The sequence below is a fragment of the Paramormyrops kingsleyae genome, chromosome 9 (genome assembly GCF_048594095.1).
Source record: "Paramormyrops kingsleyae isolate MSU_618 chromosome 9, PKINGS_0.4, whole genome shotgun sequence".
Lineage (NCBI taxonomy): Eukaryota > Metazoa > Chordata > Actinopteri > Osteoglossiformes > Mormyridae > Paramormyrops > Paramormyrops kingsleyae.
The window spans coordinates 32,762,392-32,783,647 of NC_132805.1; the positions used below are offsets into that span (position 1 = coordinate 32,762,392).

The 21,256-nt window shown below is 48.6% G+C and overlaps 1 protein-coding gene across 6 annotated transcripts in view; it reads left to right on the plus strand.

Annotated features, from left to right (window-relative positions):
* The window catches only part of LOC111843634 (neurocalcin-delta), a 49,108-nt gene that overhangs the window by 21,436 nt on the left and 6,416 nt on the right, over window positions 1-21,256 (plus strand). For 2 of the 6 annotated variants that reach the window (XM_023811354.2, XM_023811360.2), the window contains exons 1-2: window positions 822-1,029; window positions 14,096-14,492. In XM_023811354.2, coding sequence (XP_023667122.1) covers window positions 14,115-14,492 — 378 coding nt within the window. In that variant the 5' untranslated portion in view covers window positions 822-1,029; window positions 14,096-14,114. Of the gene's footprint in view, window positions 1-820; window positions 1,054-4,465; window positions 4,584-14,095; window positions 14,493-21,256 lie in introns of those variants that run through there. The other 4 variants (XM_023811395.2, XM_023811370.2, XM_023811387.2 and 1 more) reach the window with 3 other exon arrangements.

Consider the following 21,256-nt stretch of genomic DNA (forward strand, 5'->3'; position numbering starts at 1 on the left):
CCTCTGAGCTACGTTTCTCCTGCTGTTACGAGAGCTTCCAAGGTGCCGCTCATCACGCTCCGTCACGCATCCGGGGATAGACACACAGTGACTTTATTGTTTTGGGATGTCTAGTTTGCGTCACGTCCCCGAAGTAATAAACAGCTGCATTTTTGTGATGTTTCTCCTTGGGACGGCTGTACTTTCACAAGTCCAGGGAGGAGTAACGCTCTTCCCCGTTTACTTAATGACAGGTGCAGATCAAGCAGGGATTATGAGAGGGATCCCCCCCCCCCCAATCAGTCCATCCATATTGTTTTATGTCCTTGCGTTACTAATTTTGGCTTTGGGGTTATGTGGAATGCCGTAGCGGGTGGGCAAGGTGGCAGACATTCCTGGATGGAGCTCATTCCCTGTAGTTTTTTAGTTCTATTTACATTTCTTTCTTTATTGCGCCCCCCCCCCCCCCCCCCCCCCCCCCCGAAAGGCTTCTGGCCCCTCGTTCAGCCTCACACTCTGCAAAGCTCCTCGTCTTTTCAGAATTCAGACTTTTTCTTCCGCCAGCTTCTGTTTGGAATTCTTCACTCTGTACAGCTGCCGCTGACCTATTCGTCAGCCCGATTTAATTGCAGGTGCGAGGTGGGGGCCGCTGCTTCTAAGAGCCGTGCCGTATATATTTGGTTTATAAAAGTCTGGGACTTTTTATCTGTGCAGAAGTGTGACAGATGACCTATTGAAATCATTTCAGTGCAGTGCTCCTGTTGCCGCGGCAACGTGGGCTCGCTTTTGCTTTTCATCTGACCATGTGACCATGGGCGAGGGAGGCGGGGGGGGGGAGCTTTGACGTCAGGCAGCGAGGCAGAGTTTGGTGCTGGGGCTGCCGGAGCCTTCTGAGAAATCTCGTGGAGTTTGTAGTTCTTGCTCGCAGCTGCTGCCTCCTCTCTCCCGCGCCGCTGCCGCCGTGATCCACCGGGGAGACGCCGGGTTATGGGCTGCTGAAAATAAAAAGAAAAAGACAAAAAAACAGAGCTTACATTTGCAAGGCGCGAGGTAAGCGTCGCACGTTCTGCGTTGGTGAGTTTGAGGTCTTTATTGGTGGGTTTTTTCGTTCTCATTTCTCTTTCTTTATAAACTAATTTTTTAAAGCATCTCACAGAGCCTATGGGCGTTGTGGGTCTGAGTAGCGTTGGCGTACACCAGGGAAGAAAAGGAGGGTTTCTAGGCGACGGAGTGCGACGCTGGTTGCTTCGGCCGAAGCTGATTTAGCGGCAGATGAATGAGCGGAGTGTTCGCCGCTTCAGGGATCCGTGGCATGGTCAGCGTGCCTTTATCGCCCGCTGGGTCTGCACGGGTCGCCGGAGGGCTCCGCTTGGGTGTGGGGATGTAGGTGCATGGTGAGCTCAGACAGAGCTCTGCTTTCCCACCCCCTGATGGTCCCCTGCTGCAGATCAGGCAGGAAGTGGAGGCTGAATCAATCTCAAGGCTGAAATCCCAGCAACTTCGGACCAGCCTCGGGGGGTGGGGGGGGGGGGGAGCAGCTGGTGTAGGGAGGCCTGTGGAATGGGGGGGGGGAGCAAAGCAGAGGGTGAACGGCATGCTAATCCGAGCCGTGCTGTGTGCGCACACCCCACACAAAAGGAGAGTGGCCCCCGCGGGGACCCTGTCTGTAAGGATAGTCCATTACTGATGGGGGGGGGGGTGCGATGGGTTCTGTGTTATGTGCGGAGATCGGATGAGTTTCATCTCCCCTGCAGAAACTCGCCCTGCCACCTGGCCAGTAATCAGTGAGCCGTCTGCGTCTGTCGGGGATGTTGCCCAAGGCTGGGAGCAAATCCCCGTCTGCGTGCTGGAATGTTCCAATCCTGTGTCACTGCGGACATCAAGGGAAAGCCTCCACTTTACGCTGCTTCTCTCAGAAGCGTGTATATGTGCGTGTGTGCATATAGCTGAACAAGTTCGCGGAAAGTCTGAGTCTGATCGTGACACGTGAGAGGCATAGGATTGGCTGGGGCATGTGCGCTCCTGCCATTCGATTGGATCCCAGGCACCGGCTGGGTGGTGGATCCAGTGCTACGGTGTGTCAGGTGTGTGTTATGGACTGTGCTTGGGGGAAGTGGCGCTAGGTTTTGAGCAAGGATGCCTTCTTCCCCAAGCTTCTGGTATCTATTGATCCATATGTGACACCCAGTAATGGCTTGATGGTACCTACTGGGTTTTTCATTAATATCCTGTATAGCTTATGAGTGATGGGGCAGTGGGCTCAGTCTGTGGCTGGTGTTAGCTTTGTGTGTGTGTGACTGTTTGTGTCTGTCTTATCAGGTCATTTGTCACTGCAGCCCAGCCACTGAGGGTTTGTGTGTTAATCTGCATCCTTTGTGTGCTGTATTATTGGCCTTCAGGCATAGAGATGTTTATCGATCTCAATCCCCAGCATTGGCGCCCAGCTTCCTGAGGCCACATCACTGTAAGCATTTACAGAATCACATCCTCGCGACTCCCCGGTCGGACACGCTGGAACGTCGTCCTTCCTGTTTACGAAGCTGTAATTACTCGGCGGCGCCTGGCGCTGGTCGCACTCCGCCGGCAGCAATGCTCGCTGTCGTCTAATATGGCTTCTGATTAAGCTTAATGAAAGGGAGCAGATCTGGAACTGCAGCCCCCCCCCCTCAGGAAATGTACTCCCACGTCTCTGCTGGAGGAGGAAGAGACCATCCGGCTGAATCCTCATCTGAGCAGAGTGAAAAGCTTGTTTTCTGTATTCTCATTCCGGGGGCCTGGTTTGTGTGTGACTGTCCCCGCTGTCGGGTTTGCTGCGTGTGGGCTGGACGACTGCTATTGGCATGAGAATCAGTCTGTACGCTTCCGCCACACACGTGCGTGAGGACGGTTTGCTAAAAACCTACATTAATGCTGAAGGAGTGTTGACTAGGCTCAGGAGGTCTTAGGGGTTGATATTAGGACTTCTAGTTTGGATTAGGATGGAAACCAGTCGGAATATTTAGGCAAAGATGAGCTACGAATTCTTGCTGCGTTGAATCTTGACTCTCAGGAGCTGTGCTCGCATAAACACATTTAATAAATTTACAGTGTTTTTAGTAACACCAAACAAGTACGCTGGGCGGAGGCCAGATTCAGTATTTTATAGAACCAGCTTGTTTAGGAATCGTGATTCCCTTTTTGTGTGAATTGAGTGTTATTTTTTCTTGCCCCTCTATTCGCTAGTGGACATATGCTTCACTGACCTTTGCTCTGTTGCTGTAACAAAGAAGGTCAAGGGTCATGGTTAACAATGCTGCGGCCTGCTTCTGTCCCACCGCCATAGCTCTTATTATTCCTTTTCATCGTCTCCTCTAACAAAGCCCAAAACATTGGCATGGCCTCCATGCCCACTCTGGAATCGGCAGTGTCAGGGGCCATTCCTGATGCCAGTCCGTGCCCTCTTTCCGGGCAGTCGGGGCCCGTCGTCACCGGTTTTGCAGGTGGGCGGTTGTGCTTCTGAGGCCACAAGCGCAGTGTGTGGGAGGGTACATGGGCTCGGCGCGCCGCCTGCGGGGCACGGAGCAGCTGCGCTTTAACGTCGGCAGACAGGGATGCCGGCCTCCACTGAGACCTGTCTCCGCGTCTCCATGGCAGCCCCTCCCACTGCGTAACGCACTGCGTACCCTCCCACTGCGTAACGCACTGCGTGTTCCGCACTGTTGTTTTTCTGTCGTCTTTTGCCAGAGTGACTCTAAGTTGCATTGAATTACAGCAGCGGATGAATTAATAAGTTGATAGAGGTTGCAACTCAACCGATGGTGTGGGATAGAAATCCACGTGTGGTAGAGACGCCCCCCCCCCCCTGCATCGTGGCACATTGGCTAAAAATGACTGATGTACAAGTTACTATTGTTGGAAATTAAACTTCTTTGCTCTTTCCGCCTGTTCTGCTCTTCCTCCTCCAGCTCCTGCATTCTCTTCCAGCTCCATCTCATCCATCCAGAGTTCCATTCGCCAGCTTCGAGCGGCGTCAGTACTTGGGGGGTGTGGTAGTATTCTTTTAACATTAGTACCTTAAACATTCTTTTAACAAATGATATTTCTTGTTTATTTTTAATTGCCAAGACCAAGTTAAGAGTGTTTGGATGACCTAAGACGGCGGACAAAGAGGACGACCCTCCCTTGTGTCGCACATGACGCGACAGAGTTTCGCACGACCCGAAGTATTGACAGGATAAGGGATAATGGAGCAGGGGTGGGGGGCAGGTCGCAGAGCCACGAGCAGCCCAGTTAAAATAAGATGCCTAAAAATAGGCCGGGAATGTGAAGGAAGCGGGTTGGACGGCATCCTTGCCAAACTTCAGTCACGTGTTGGCCTCCAGCTCTGGAGGTTACTTCTGGACCATAAACCAATGAGATGAAGGAAGCAGAAATGACTTAGCTTTTTTGTTTTCTTCTCGAGGAGGCACCCGGAAGTGGGGTTAGGGAGAGCGCTGGGTGGGTGTGAGAGAAACCTCCTCTGACTCCTCTAGACCTCCTTTCTGCCAGCTGGAATCCCATGGTGCATCTCCAGGCCAGGCCAGGGTTGACCCAGTTGGCTGGGTTCTGGCCGGTTCTTGGTGCAGGTAGGTCACCCTGAAGGAGTACAGTGCACTGATAGTAAGTGTTACTGGGGCACTGTATAAACACTCTGGGCCCCAACTCCCCAGCTAGAGCTCGGGCCTAAATGTCTCTGCATTGCCCCCCCCCATAAGAACTGTGATCCCTAAAATCTGCTTTGAAGTTAGAATTTCAGGCAGTTCTCTTAAAAGTGGCAATAACTGTGTTAATTTAGTTCTTATCCTTGAAACACATGAGTTACCACACAATTAGCAGCCATTTGAGCAGCCATTTGAAAAGCACACAGCAGTTGGCAGGTTAGTTTTTTTATAATAATAATGTTCACGTTCCGCTGTTGACATCAGTTTCAGGTTGGTCACATGACGGTATCGACGAGGCCAATTAAAAGTCCAAAGGGTAAAAGTTCACAAGTGAAGCGGGGAGCTTCCGTCACGTGACATCAGTCCCCGACACCTCGAGAGTCTCGCCTTTTGCTGCAGAGCGTCGTTTTAGACTCGCGGTGAAACCCCTGAAACTGTCAACAATTTATCTTTTAGATTAAATGAACTTCATTAATCCCTGGTGAAATTCTTATGCATGCAGCAGCAAGGCATGTGGAGCACAGACGAACATACATATTGCACAAACGGACAAGGTTCAAAGACGGTACACATAGACAGAATCAGAAACAGAATCCTGAAATCCTGGCAGGGGGAGGGAGGGAGGTGCCGCTCCGCTCCCTGGTCTCAGTTTGCGTATCTCACTTTGCGGGAGACCTTATGTAACACTGGCCCAATGAACCCCTCCTGGGTTTTCTCAACATGTTTCTTTCCCCCCTCCCACTCGCTCCCTCCCTCTGTGTCTTTGTATCTTTGTGGGCCCTGTCGTTCACCGAGACGTCTTCGGCGTGCGGTGGGCTTGAGCCGTGTGTCCCTGGCGTCTACGTGGAACGGCGGCCTGCCGGAGGTCCAATCGCGGTGAAGGTTCTGGAGCGTACTCCCTCTCCCGCGTATGGTTTGCAGGTTTCTTTTTGCGTTCCACCTGGCTGACACGGAACCGGTTCTTTCACTGCTCCAGAAGCGCTAAAAGGCACGCCTGCTGTATGCCAGCCTGGCAGAGCAGTGATCTTTACGAGTTGGCAGTGCAGTGGACTGTTGTGTAATATACAGTTATGACTCACGTCATGATCGAGTCACAGGCAGCCTTGATTGCTTTAATTAGCTTGCTCCCCCACCACCACGCACATTGCCTCGGTGGGTAACGTGGCACTCTTGTCCCTCCATGGTCCTGGGTTCGATTTCTGCCCCCTCAGTGCAGGGTACACATTCTCAGTGGTTTACTCCAAAATTAGAAAAACATGCAGCTCCAGTGAATCGGTCACTGAGCCGCCTGACCTCCTAAATTGCATTGTGGGTATGAGTGCAGCCACCTGCCCCGTGATGGAACAGCAATAGGCACCTGGGGAAATAGCTGGATTTTTTTTCCTCGCACATTGAAAAGCGCTTCACCTGTTTCTGTTTTTGCGGTGGAAATCAGGGGTGAAAACTGCTAATTGGATTGCTGTTAGCATCTCCGCCAATGCCGGGTTCTTCGTGCTTGCATCCTCTGCACGGCCCGGCACCGACGAAGGCTGGCAGGGAGTGAAAATTACCTCCGCTTCTGTGTGACAGGAAGGAAGAAAATGAACCAAGGGGAGATCTCATTGGTTGGAAGCACTGTGAATTCCTTTGCTGGTTGGTTTAGCTGCTCGGGAGCTGAAGTGCTGCTGGAGGAAGCCCATTATTAATAATGTAGCCTAGACCTGATGCCTCTGCTGATTGGCTCATAAATTTTTCCTTGCATGTACATGCAACCCAGTAAACATGCTACTTAACCAAAAATGTTTTAAATATCTATATATTTTTTTGCATTTGTAAGAGCAGGCTTTGTGTGCCGACGGGGTGGATGTTGCATGTGCAGTGTTCACACACTGCTTCTATGCAGCCTACAGAGATGCCGTCTCTAGCTTGGGAGACTGGGCGTGGGCAGTTTTATGCAGATCACCCTTTTTTTTTTTCTTTTTAGTAGAAGAAATGGTTGGCATCAGCCATTTTGTCCTGGTCGGCAAACCGAAATAGCGCCTCCTACAGGAATAACAGTAGGTTGTCAGCAGTGATGGACGTCTGGCTCCCACAGTGTTTTTTTTCGTCTGTGTGTATAAAATCCAGTTGGGTTAGTAAGGAGCACAGTGCAATTAAATTTTGGAGAAAACTAGGAGTGTGGTGGGAATGGGGGGAGGGGGGAAAAAATCAGACAGTGATCGCCATGGAAACTGCTGTGATAATTGTGTATCCAGTGTGGGCACCTCTGTCCCCTTGTGTCACGTTGCATTGCGATCTAATTATCGGGCATGGATTTTTCTGAAGCATGTCTTTGTCGAAGGCATTCCCCAGACAGCACTGCGGTTTGCACTGCGGCAGTGCACCGGGGACGGCCGGCTTCTCGGAGTCCATGGCCCGCGGTCCACCTTGTCACGTACTAACCGCCGTCGCTGGAATTGCACTGAGCATCGTTTCTGGTTGAGATGCCTTGCTTCCTGAGAATTAAGGCCCAGTGGAATTTACATCCCTGATGAAAGATGGTAAAACACTTGAAAGCATGACTGAAATGGGAAGGGGGGGGGGGGGGTTTATCTCACACTGTCTGCGTCAGCCACTTTAGCATGAAAATGAAGCCAATAAATACTTTTTATTTTTTATTTTATTATAAAGTGTCAGAGGACATTAATCTGTAGTTGGGCCCTTTTCAGTGGCTGTCAGTGTCATTAAATTATTGAAAGGCCTTATATTTGTACGACCATCTGAGGTGAAAAAAGGTTTAAGTAACCTTTGGACATTTCCATTTTCATCTAAGCAAGTAATAAAGGGTGATGAAGACAAGCTGGCTCTCACCTCGCTGGCCATTGTCCTTTCCAGCAGTCTGTTCTCAGGTCAGCGAGGTGATGTCCTAACACACGGCTTGTTGTGACACCGGTCTGGCTGGCTGCTTTGGTCACGCATACATCCCAGCGCCCATTTAGTGGGCTGGTAGGGGCACGGGGGGGGGGGGGGGGAGACGGCACCCTGACAGGACCACCTGCGCGCCAGCCACGATTCCCTGACATCCCATGTAGCGGTGGCCAGCATTTGGTCAGGCTTCTAGACCTGCAGAAATCTGCTGCAAGAATTCTGCAGCTTATTGGGCACTGAGTGACTCATGGGTTAATGTGTCATCCGGAGAAGGTCCTCAGATGTAGCTTTGAATGTCATTCTGTGATTCAAATCAGGCTTTATAAACAGGAACTGAATGGACATCACTCTGATTACCTTCCTCTTCAGATTTCTTACCATTAATTCACTGGTTCCAGCTTATATTAGAGTGTTAACAGTCAGTTGCTCAGCAGTTTTCTTCGTGGTTCGACTGCTTGCTCCCTCCACACCTGGTGAAGAACTCGGCCCCCTGACTGCTTGTGTGAGATTTAATCCTATTGCTGTCACTTGCATGGCAGTAGAGTTTTCCTTCTGCTTTTCGCTCCCGCTTGGCATGAGGATTTTCCGTCTCTCTGCTCATTGGCATTCGGTCAGCTGTTAACAGATCGCTCTGTCACTGTGCACATTTTGTTTGTTTGCCCCCCCCCCTCCCCAACCGCAGATAGCCTAATCCCAAAGCCAGGAAATGAGTTTGATGTCAGTAGTGAGGGTGGCAGCCGTCTTGTCGATGTCACCGTCACCTTCCCCACAGTCCTCCCCTGTATCCGGGCCCTTCGTTAGTGGCTTTTCGTAGGCGACCCCAACGCCATAATCTGCTGCCGCTGGCACCGTCAGGATGTCGGTGGAGCTTCTGGTGGAGGTGGCCGAGACTCTGAGCTGGATCCGTCACCTGTCTCCTTCCCCAGGACCTGCTGTACTTTATCAAGACACTGTTTGTATCTTGCGTCACATCAGTAAAAGTGTGAAGCCCTGTAAAACGCTCTTGTAAAACTTTCTGCTCATGTGACCTCCGACAGAAATGATGCGCTAATTAATTACGGATTTTCGCTGTGCAGTCCACCAGCATCCTGAGCGAGGAAGGGGGTCCAACATCTTTTTGGGAATTTTGCCAGTGGTGGTTTGTCGTTTTTCCCTGGAAGCGAACAGCGCTCCAGTGTGCGGTCATATTACATTCCTGTTGGGCTTATTCATGAAATCTACCCCGAGGGCCTTAGCATGTGCCACCTGTCTTTGTGTAAATGGGTTTGTTGCAGGAAGAGGTAGGTACTTTACTTATTTATATTTTACTGCATGCCTGACCTTTACTGTATAGTTTGCACCGAGCTAAAAATCTCGTGCCGCTCCGCGGAAAGAGTCCCAGCCTGTTCTACGCCAGCCTCCCCCAGCATTTTGACCTCTGCTTCGACAAGATGCCCGCAGTTATGCATAGGTGCATGTCAGCCTCGCACTCAGCCCCCCCCCCCCCCCCCCCCCCAAAAAAAAAACAAAAAAAGAAGGTGATCAGTCGTGATTAATCTGTGTGGTTCCCCCCCCAGTTCACAGTCCCTTTCCTGCCCGGTTGTTTACATTCCCTTGCTTTTCTTAGCTTGGCACTTATCACTTTAATTTGCACATCTTTAGCCGTTAGCGTTGCTTACATTACTAAGTAAGAGCCCCAGTCATCCGGTATGTGGCATCCCGAGCCACAGGAGAGACGTTTGGCTTTGCCTGGATTAGCCCGGCTGTCTTTATATACACGTTACTCCATTCTTCAGTCCGTCGGTATTTGCTGTCGGTCGTCAGCAGGCTTTACAAGCCAATCCTGTTACGGTAACACCCTGTGTATGGTCCACTGCCCAGGAAGCCTTGGGCATGTTTCCGGTATCGACAGATGTCCAGGGGCGGCCAAAGCAGGGATTAGGGAAATTAGTTGGGCTTGTTCTGTGCTTGTGCTTGTCATTTGTTTTTTTTTTGGTTTTTTTTTTGGCTGCTGGAGCCTTGTCCTTACTTGGGGAACAGTGGAGTAAGATTGCTTTATCTACACCCCCCCCCCCATCTGCATAAGTCCAGGAGTGGGCAACCCCCCCACCCAGCAACAGTTGTGAGCCTGGAAGAAAAACAGATTAACTCCTTTCGGCAAGTAATTTCAGGATAACCTCAGCTAAGTTTTTATATATTTTTATGGCATCATAGCTAAAGACAGGCAGTTCTCCATTAACGATGTCAGAATCTAATGCAAAACAAGTCACATGGTTTGATTAGTGCTATTTAAAGGCTTTGTGAACACTGTGTAATGATACTTTTTTTTTTTTTTAAAACAAGTATTGTGGAAACTGCTGCTGCTGTTTTTAATGAGAGATTAAATGGGTGATGGTTGCCATGACACCCTGGTCACCGGCGATCCGTTCAGTGTTTTAAGTGCATGTAGCACTAAAAATACTTGGACATGGCTGACATATCTTGCTGGCTACAAATCTTGAAGCTGCTTCTCATACTAAATAGCTAAGAGATCTGGGAAGAAGCACAGATCCTGAATCGAAATTTTAAAATGTCCGACCGAGTTTGTGTGGAATTCTGATGACCCTTTCGATTTAAACTGGCCGTGGTGGATCAGTCATGCTCGATGCCGCTGTCAGTTCCCATGATGCCACGCTGTATGATTCTCTCTCTCCAATGCACGGCCTGGTAAAGTTAGCACAAATTATCAGGGATGCTTGGATTTGACAGCATGCGGTTTGTATCACTGCAGAATAGCAGTAATTGAAAATGGGAGGCAGGACTGACCCCTCTATGTGCCTCAGCTGCCTCAGCAGCCTCTTTCCTTTCCAGTTGTGCGGACCTCCGTGAGGGTGGGTTAGGGCGCCCCCCACCCCACCCCAGGCTGACCCGTCCATCAAATTGACATTGTTCTCCGGCTCTATTCTTCTAGTGACTAAGCTGGCTTTCCTCACACAAAAGGTACAGATGTCTCACTCTGAGCCCAGCACACCCCCTCCTTCGTCAAGAAAAGACCGTTATGAGGTGGGGGGGGGGGAGTTGCCGCCAGTGACAGCTGGCAATACCCACAGTATATTTCCCACCCAACTTTTTCCTGTCGTTTTATTTCCCATTGGTCTTATACAGCAGCATTTGCTCTCATGGTTGATAGATTGATTAATATGACTCTGCTGTACTGCTTTCTGTCAGAAACCTTCCCCACACCACCTGCCCCCCACCCACTCCCTCATCCACCAGCCATTCCAGTCTCTGTTTGCAGTTTTAGTCCCTTATGCCGCAGTCACTGTGGAATATAAGGACTCCTGCATTGGTGTTTCTTTTTGTTTTTTTTCCCCCTTTCTCATTGAAAATGAAAGTGGCAGCCATGTTGGATCCGGTCTCTCTCTTGTGTTGGAATGCCTGTGGGGCAGTGGATGGATGGGGGGGGGGGCATCACCGCCTTTTACCCAGATTAACAAAGTAAAAGGGACAGCACTGGGTTGGGTGGGTCATTCAACAAAGGGCAGAGACGGACATCTGCACAGTTAAAGTATCGGTTTTTGTGGTGACCAGATGGGTGTGGGAATGGTCTCTCACACGCGCGCACACACACACACTCACACGCATGCACAAGCGCGCACACACACTCACACGCATGCACAAGCGCGCACAGGCAGCTACACACAAATTGTTTCCTGTGACTCGCTTGCATATTAGCGACGCTAAATCAATTAGTAACTCTTTTGGGGTGGTTTCCATGGAAACCCACGCAGCACTATGCTGGGGGATTGAAGGAGGAGGTAAAGAGGCCTCTCCGATTTGGGGTTGGTGGGGGCGGGGGGGGGGGTTAACTAGCCCAGAAATGTTGCTACTTGAATAAAAGGGTCCTGTCTCTCATTTTCTAGGGCAGACAACTCTGACATTCATCCAAAGCTCATCTGAGCCCCAGTTATCGTCCCCGTGGGCATCACTGCAGGCAGACCGACGCGGCCCAGCACACATTTCCTGCTGTATTTTCAGATTGAGTTTTTATTTACAGATATTCCCTGTATCAAAGAACAGAAATACAAGATAGATTGTTTTCTGTTTTACTTCCTAGTTGTAATGTGCCCCCCCCCCCCCAATAAACACACTTTCACAGAGGAGCTGATAGGAATGTATGTGTTGATGTTTTGTGTTTTCGTTTTGTTTCGTTAAAATCTCTCAGATTTAGTTGATTGTAATTACTTTTGGATTGTAGATTGTAATTACTACTCTCTTTATTAGAGCCCCCAATTAAGTCTGCAGGGTGAATCCTACAGGCTGTATGTATATTTCAGACCTATTTTTAATGAAGTGTAATTGTACTTGATTTTTATGATGTGGGTTTTGGTGTCACTCGACGGCTGAATAATCGTGCAGAGGCCCGTCTTGGGGGAGGGTGGCTATTCCATTCCATCACTTTGTACCCATTTGGTGGTTAATTCCATGTTGGGGGGGTGAGATCACGACTGAGAGGGAATCCCGCAGCTTTTCAGAACCACTGTAGGTCGACTCCTGTAAAGAAAAAGTCTTGCTGCATCACCAGCGTTTAGAATTTCCACGATTGGGGTTTGGGGGGGGGTTCATGGATTAGGTGCTTCGCTCATTACATGTGAAGGTAGAGTATTGACACCCCTCCTGTAATGTATGCATTCTGATTGAGCTTCAGATTAATCCAAGTGCACCAATGGTAAGGTGAATATGGGGGGGGATGTTAATTGTTCCCCTTCCCTTGTTATCTGCTGTAATTGCGCTCTCACACTATGTTTTAATGCCCTGTTTAGACTTGGTGCAGGGAGGGGGGGGGGTTGATGATAAATGAACTGGGGGCTGAACGCCTGCAGACTCTAATCCCTGCTTCTCTGCCTTAATCCTCCTGGGTCTGATCTGACCAGCAGGGAAATGAACCTGCTTTGTTTCTTTTTTACGTCTTTTGGGATCTTCGGTGTGTTCGTTTAAATTGTTGGGACTGTAGTGTGTGTCTGTGTACTAGGGCGTCTCAAGCAGCCGGAAGCACATCCCTTGTGTGCCCCAGCACACTTGGTGAATAAAGCTGATTCTGATTCTGAGAGGCCGAGTCCTTTGTCACGTATGCAAAATGCAGACACAGGTAGCTTCACTGCCAGTGTCTGGAAGTATTAGTATGAGGACTGCAGTGCAGCTGTTTGTGTTTTGGAAGGAGGGTTGCTCATAATAGGACTGGTGAGGAATTGGACCGGTGAAGAGTTTATGATGCAGACTGATGTTGTTGTGCCTAATTTCTAATAGCTTTAGTGCCTGGTCCCAGTGGGAATGACTGCCATGTGCAGTGCTTGTTTGACTACGTGTTTGAGTGAGGTGTCCGTTGTGCCCTGGAGTTCCCAGCTCATTCTACTGCCCCCGCCCAATTCCGGATGTATTATTTTTATTATTTTCTGACTACTGCTTAATCTCCGCTGTGCCGATCTCCCAGCAGTTCCGCTGGCCCCCCGTCTCAGCATCTGCTGTTGGACCTTTGAGCGTTGTCTGTTTCCCTTATGGGAATGTGGTGTGAGAGCTCAGCCGGTTATTTCCTGTCTCCGTTCTGAAAAAAGTCGAAGATGCACCGCGGTGTCTATTAGTGAGCCAGAGAAAAGTTAGTTACTCTTCACAGCGGCTCTGGTTTCACTGAAACAGGGTCACCAGCTGGTTTTCAGGTCCCTCTCGCGGCGTCCCGGCAAACGCCGGACATCAGGTTCCAGCAGCTCCTCTGCGGCACGGAGCAGAGGTCTCTGCTCAGATGTGTGCGGAGAAAGCAAGAATGAAACTTCCTGTTTAGAGTTACCCGAAATGTCATGTATAGACTGATGCTGAACAAGACTTCCTGATTTAAAAGATGTAAACTGTGTCTGCACAGTTATGGTCCGCTTTTTATTGGCAGTATCCTTTTGGGTCTTTTTTCCAGTGACAGACATGTTGATGTTTATAGTTTAGTTAAAAATAGGCACCATTTAGTCATTCAGGTGAAGGATTTCTCAGTTTGAACTGGTTTTGTGGTATGATGTGTTACGATCCTAAGATGAACCTGTACCTATTTAGAAAACTGATGATCAGCATACTGATGGATGTCTTGCCTTTGAGTATTTAAGATATTTTGAAAGCCTGTGGAGGTGTGTGTGTGTGTTGTAGCCCAGTGGAAAGTCCTGTCAGCTTCCGCTTGCTGCGTGTGGAATGCCGGCATGTGGAGGATGGAGCCTGAGCATGTGGGTGGGCGGGTGGATTGGCGGTGTGGGTGGGTGGATTGGTGGGTGGTGTGGGTGGCTCTGGGTCGTAGCAGCTGCTACAAGCTCATAAGGATGCTGGGATTTGCAGCTGGTTAAAGATACACATTGGCAACCAAATGGTTCACTGATTTGACAGTCTGCACCCAACTGTCAGAGCCTTTAAAGTTACATTGTAATTAAAGTGTAAGGCCGTATGGGGCGTCGTACACAAGTGTGAGTGCTAAAGGACTCCAATTTAAAAAAAAAAAAAAAAGCTAAAGTCATGTGACACATATGTCATCCCCCCCTACCCCCCTTTTTGCCCCATCACAGCCAAGACCGCACGAAAGCCATGGGCAAGCAGAACAGCAAACTCCGCCCCGAGGTGATGCAGGACCTGCTGGAGAGCACCGACTTCACCGAGCACGAGATCCAGGAGTGGTACAAGGGCTTCCTGAGGGACTGCCCCAGCGGCCACCTGTCCATGGAGGAGTTCAAGAAGATCTACGGCAACTTCTTCCCGTACGGCGACGCCTCCAAGTTCGCCGAGCACGTGTTCCGCACCTTCGACGCCAACGGCGACGGCACGATAGACTTCCGGGAGTTCATCATCGCGCTGAGCGTGACGTCGCGCGGCAAGCTGGAGCAGAAGCTCAAGTGGGCCTTCAGCATGTACGACCTGGACGGCAACGGCTACATCAGCAAGGCCGAGATGCTGGAGATTGTGCAGGTGGGGGCGGGATGGGGTGGGGGGGGGGGTTCGTCGTGTGGGGTGGGGGCCACATAACTCTGTATAACCTGTCAGTATGAAGGCTGCCTAGGCACCGTCATGTTGAGGTGCTTGAGGCTTGGAGTCACTCCCCTTAGTGCCAGAGTTTCATGACACTTATTCAGGTGACAGCAACAGCAGCTCCAGTCGGGATTTAATTTCACAGTGAAATTAATAACATCTAAATGATGCAGCTTTTTGTCTTTACTTGCAGGAAGTGTAATTATCCTCCCTACGGCAGAGTTTTAAAAAAAAAATTAAAATGCGAAGACTTTCCTTTGCTTGTTAAGGATGTAGGGCTGTATAGTTCTGGGGGGAAAATGTGAATCGGGATTCTTTTGCTTAGAATTGGGAACACGATTCTGTGTAATGATTTTTTCCCCCCTTACATTTAAAGTTTATTGGACTCATTAAACTGCAAAAAGTAACCCAACAAAACGTGACTGTGCCAAACGTATGATTTCTCCAGGACCGTATCAGCTTCTGATAACAGAAAGAAAACGCTCAATTAGTTATTTAGTTAGGGTAACCAAATCAGCCGGTACCAAAAGTGCCAGCGAGGTACTTTTCGGTATTTTGGTACTTCGGGGTGGGGTTGCCTGCTTCTGAAATGCAATGCAACCACTGTCTTGAGAACAGTTAGAAAACGAAAAACTACTTAAAATAATAATAATAAAAATGGATGCATGGACAAATGAAGTGACCCAAGCTTTAACTGCGATCTGATTGGACGAACAGATACAAGATCAGCATAGCATAACAAGAATATACTATGACAGCATGGTATTGGAAAATTTCTAAGTATTGCAATGTGATGTTGTTCTAATAAACATTGGGGTATTTATAACTCAAAAAGGAGTTCAACATAAATTTCTCAAAAACCCATCAAGGAGTGATTAAAACTGCATGGATGAAAATGATTATGATTGACTCGGAGAACGCATGCAGCGCTCATGCAAAAGCAGGGGAGGTAAACTTAAAACTTGTTTTTAAACATATGCTAGATAATCCTGAAAAGGAGTAATTAAAATTACGAAACTTGGTAATTTTTTTTCCTGTGACAGCGTAAAAATGTTTTAGCGAAACTTAAACTTCCTTCGCGATAATGTCTGTATACAGAATTGAAAGTAAGAAAAAGCCTGATCTTAATCTTGCCGACTGGCGAAGTAACAATTGCACATGCACAATATGCGATGGTGGTATTAATATCGCACATTGGCCAGTCCTAAAATACACATCAGCCATTTTTCGAATTCAGTGCAAGATGCCCTGCCTCAGCACCGGTACCGGTTTTTACGCCAGTGGAAAACCACTTTGAAGTACCGTACTTTTGGTAGTTTCTTGAAGTACCAAAAATAAAGTACATGGTGCAGTGGGAAAGCGTCCTTTAAAGAGGAAGCAGAATTACTGGACACTTGATACTCTCTGGGGGAAAAGTAGGATCGCTTGTTTTGATCCAGCTGATGTAATACCGTTGTATTACCGTTGTAATTTAGAAATGATATCGCATAGAGGTGCGAATCGATATCACGGTTTTTTTTTTTACGATTAATTGCGCAGCCCTATTAGGATGTATTTAATAACTCCTGTAATTATCCCGTTAAGCTGCTGCAGGTGTCACCGTCTTTGGTGTGTACCTCGTGCCTAATGCTTTGTGAACGTTAGTGGTGCGGCGAGTTTTCAGGGTCGCGGGGATAGATTGGAGCGATGCCCACCGGACTTACAGCGATGTCCCGCAAGATGAGCCGACCCGGCATAGCGTAGCCAGGAAGTTCAGACGGTGGGTTTCTGTGTCGCCCTGGAAACTGATCTGGCCACTCTTTCTGGGTCATAACCGTGGAAAGTTTCGCTTATTTCAGTAATTGGTGCAAACTAGTCTCAAGAGCAGGAGGAAAGTGGAAACGTGCCGGCTGGTGCTGTGAGTGGCCCCGGCTCCTCCACAGGGGTGTCATTTTCACCAGCGGAGTGTCAGAGGGACCTCAGGGGGGCCCCTACATCACACTGGTGCTGTCATTGAAACCCGGGGGGGGGGGGGGGGGCTCAGTGTCACCATCCCTCACAGCCAGCGTGACGCATGTATCTGGGTAACAGGGCGTCTCTCTCGAAAGCAGGGAAGGCTTCGCTTTAGGCCTGCACATGTAAACATGCTCTGCCCCCTCACCAAAAAGCAACCCTCTGCTAACCCCCCCCCCCCCACCCGTTCCATTTCAGCTTCACCTTATTCTTGCAAGTGGAGCTCCTATCACCCCCTGCAGCCCCCCGCACACCCCCTCCCGCCCCGCACACCCCCTCCCCCGCATGTGTGTAAATTTAGATGCGTGCGGGGGCACTCAGCAGTCACCGACCCACCCTGGGGTCCGGCCGGCTCCGGCTTCTCCCAGTGGGCTGTGTGAGGCCGCGCTGGGCCATGCTAGGATGGGTCCCGGGTTCGCCGATCAGAACCCAGCAGCACTGAGCTCAGAGCTTTTGCTCCAGGTCGGCCCACGAGATGACACGTTTCTCGCATTTCTGTACATGCAGCTCTTTTTCCCTGCAAACATCCTTTTTCACTCTGGACAGAAATGTCTGCCAGTTTAAAGAAATGAAAATGCATGTTGGCTTTATGTTGGATATAGCTGACTGTGCTGCCATTAGCACTTTGCATTCAGGGGATTTGGGCTGAACTGGATCTTTGCCTACAGTGTTACCGGTTCAAAGAGATGATCTTGGCCCCTGTAACCATGCGCCAGCTGTACAAATAGCGGAACGTGGGAGCTGTGCAGGGGCAGCTGCCGGCTGGTAAATACCATCGTGTTAAAGATGCCGGGTCGTGCTTAGTAATCCTCGGTTAATCCCTAAGTGATTAACTACATGCGGGACGCCTCTGGGATTGGTACTGCGCCGTGATCATGAGTCCTCGTTCAGCTCTGACTCGCGCCCGAGTCTGCATCGCACCAGAAGTGGGACATGGACCTTGAGAGCACTGGAGGGGCTGCGGGCCTGCGGGCGACACCAGGGGGCAAGATGGCATTAGAAGACCCGTTTTACAAGCCGGGTCTGGAGCCAGTTTGGATCAAGGAACCAACAATCAGGATGCCTCCCTGTTCCCTGAATGTTCTGAAGGCTGCACTGCTTGTCATCGAATTCTCTTATTTATGGTTGGGCAGTATATCAAATTTTAACAGTATATGTTTTCAAAACGAGATATAGGATGGTGGTACTGTATATTGTTTGTATCAATACACCATTTATTGTGTATTAAAATTAGGGCTCTATTAAAGATTTTTAATAGAAGCCAATAGTATTACTTGCTGGCTGTAAACAACAAGAGGGGTTTGGTCGTGATGTTGCAAAGACTCCCAGAATCCACAGCTAAAATCAAAGCCTTCAGTTGGTGGGGTCTCATGGGGAAGCTGATGGAGGGGAAGAATCATTTAGTGATGCACCCATAAGGAAATTACTGACCGATAGCCGATTATTTCAAAATTTGACATCAATACTGATTTCTTTGGGAGGTTCTGCTTAAATAAGTTTAAAGAAACACTCGAACCAAATAAATTAAAAAATAAATGAATTGCTTTCCAAAAATACGAAAGTGTTAATTTTTTGTACGAAAACACCAATAGATCGCTATGTATCGTATGTAACCAGGGCCTCTAATTCACTAGCAGTCTAAAGTTTTGCACACTGAGATTTTCTACATCCACGAAGTACGACGAGTAAGATGAATGCATACTTGCGTGCCAGTTATGTGCATCCCTGTTTATAACTCTACACGTCTTATATATATTTCTAACATTTATAACAGAGAAGGGCTGATTATCAAGTGTGAAACTGCACTCTTCTTTTGCTATCAAACACTTGCGTTACCGACGGACTTGTGTTATTCGCCAGCACTGCAGTCTTCACTGGAATGGATTTGTTTTTCAGAAACTCCTCATACTCATCACTGTCTCGCTTTATGGCGAGCAGTGAAATTTGTTGCGCTGAAACATTAGTAGGTCCTCCCCATGAAATTTTTGCAGGGCAATGTTTGCAAAATGCATTTCTAATGTCATTTTCACTAATGTTCGAGTAATTCCACGTAGCAGACATTTTTCTAACTGTTTAGCACGTGGTGTGTAAAGCAATGAGGGGTTCACCATTTTACAGGGAATTATCGGCGGTAAATATCAGCCGATTGTTAAGCATAGGCCGATGGCCGATTGTTGCTGTATCGGCTGACACTGGTAGCTGGCCGATACAATCAGTACTTCTCTAATAATTGATACTTGGTTCATTTTGTTTTAAAACATTGCCAAATGGCTCACAGGCTAAATAGATGGTAATTTGCAATATACGTTTTATTTTGTTGAAGTACCTGAAAATGACGGTCTTTCCAGTTAAGGGTGCTTTAAGTACGCTAGTCGTCACAGGCTTCTGTTTTTACAGGCATTTGCCAAATAGGTTTTAGATTTTAATCTTTTTTTGTCCATAAACATTAACCTTCTGTTTTAAGAGCAATCTCATAAACTGACAAAAAAAATCTGTTGCTGGACATAGTGGAGTGAAAGCCTCTCATGTCGTGCTGCTTTATCAGACCCATGCAACGCAGATCGAAGCAATTTTTATTTTATTTTCAGATAGGGCAGGAAGGAGGAAAGAAATTTTTAATTTAATTTTGGCCACATTGCTTTAAATGTTCGTGACTTCTCACAATTGGCTTTGCGTTAAAATCGAACGTTTCGCCCACTTCATAGAAAATACCAGATTTTTTGTGTTATCTCTATTCTGCCTAAAAATATGGAGATACCAGAAGGTCCACATCGTCCAGCCCTTGCATTATTAGGTTCTTCCTTCGTTAGATGTTGTCTCTCCTGCTCTAATACTGCTTTCACTTGTACCTGGGCATTCATTGTAAGCTCAGCCTAGCTGCACTTACGCATAGTTGACTTCTTGACAGCATGAATGTTTGTAATGTGCCGTTTGACTCACTTTGACATCACTTTGGATTATAGTGTCTGGTAAATGAATGTAAATGAAAATGCTCCACTTTTGACTGGTAGCTGATAGCTTTGTTGTTCTGTAATAAACAGGTATGTAATGTAATATATCATTTGAAACGGTACAATAGTTTAACAGTCTTTTCTCGTGTCTGTGATGCTTCCCTGTTTAAATGTTGTTCTTCTGTGGCTGTGGGCCACCCGCGTGTTGAGGCTTCGTCCCACAGTGTCGGGCGATGTTCTTTAAGCCGGTAATCGGCCTGACTGTGGGGGTGCTTACCGGACGCGTCCCCAGAAGTGTGCCCCCCCACGCCGTAAACGGCCCCGGAGGGGAGCGTGATGCTGAAGGCCCCGCTGCAGAAAAGCAGCTAAAAATCATAAGCGCTTTGTTGACGTGCAGTTGGCGATGTAGGGCCCCTCTCCCCTGAAGTATGTTCGGTGCTCTGAGACTTGCTGTTTTTAACAGTGTGAAAGCGTCTGGCAATCGCCGGCCCGCAGGGGTGATATTTGAAGCCGGAGGGTGTCACCGTCACTGAAGGTTTGAGGGACCGTGATGCCACTAGTTTGGTTCCATCCTGGCCAGTGGTGTGGTACTGAGCTGAGTGCTGAATTCCTACGGAAGCGAGAGGGGATTAAATGAGCGCTCTCAAATGACAAAAAAAAAAGTGGCACGGAAGTGTGTGTTCGCCTGTGTGTGGGAAGAAAACACGCCCACATGCCGGACTCCGTGTGTATGTGTATCACACGTGTGCAGGCGTGGGTGTATGACTGACACAATTTACTGCAGAGAGGAAAGGAGTCTGCCACATGAATAAAACATCACCCCCCTCTCACCATCACACGTCTTCAGTCAGAGGCATCTGTGGCTTCCCAGGCTCCGCCCCCAAGCCTGGGCGAAGCATCTGATTGGACCATGGATCCTGCCATGGGTTGTCTGCCTCTCAAGTTTTACATGCAAACCGCAACTTGGACATGGAAGGTTTCAGTCACTATGGACAGCTAGAACCTGGAATGTCTTCTGACACTGCAGTATTTTTTCATGTTATATGTAAAGTAAGTTCACTTGTCTTGAAGCTGAGCTTGATGGACATATATGGGGGGGGGGGGGGGGGGGGGGGCGATTGATTGGGCCTCAGAAAGCAAGATAAAGCCTCTGCTCAGTGTATACATCTCCTTGACGACCATACTGCCGTACATCACCATGGCAACCACATATCTCCATAACAACCTACCTGAGCACTTTTGCGATTTCAAGCTGTGTTTGGTGGGTCTCCGCTAACGTCCGCAGCGCTTTGAGGGAGCCGGGTAGACCTTCCTGCAGGGTATTGTGGCCCACACCTCGGGGCTACGTATGAGGAGTGTTCAGGGGGTTAGGGGTGCTCGAGTGAGGCTGTTCCATGGGGTATCTGGTTAATCAGTGGCTCCCTACTCCCACTGCCTTTGGAGTGGAGTGGGGTGGAGGGGAGGGTGGCTGGCAACAGCTAACAGAGAGAGCAGGCTTATATAAATCCCCCACATCCAGCAGTCAGTCAGTGCAGAGAAATCAAGCTCAGGCCAGCTTCTGAGGTTCCCCTCAGTGCTAGTTTTCACCTATCTGGTGTTTTTTGTTATGATGTAAACATACACTTTTAGTATCATGTTTTTTTTGTTGACAATGGAAATTGCAGTAGAGGCCGTGACAGGGAAAGATGGAGTTTAGAGAGTAATATTCTGAAGTTTTTGGCCGTCAGTAATTTCTGTGGCATTTCACCCCCTGCATTACTC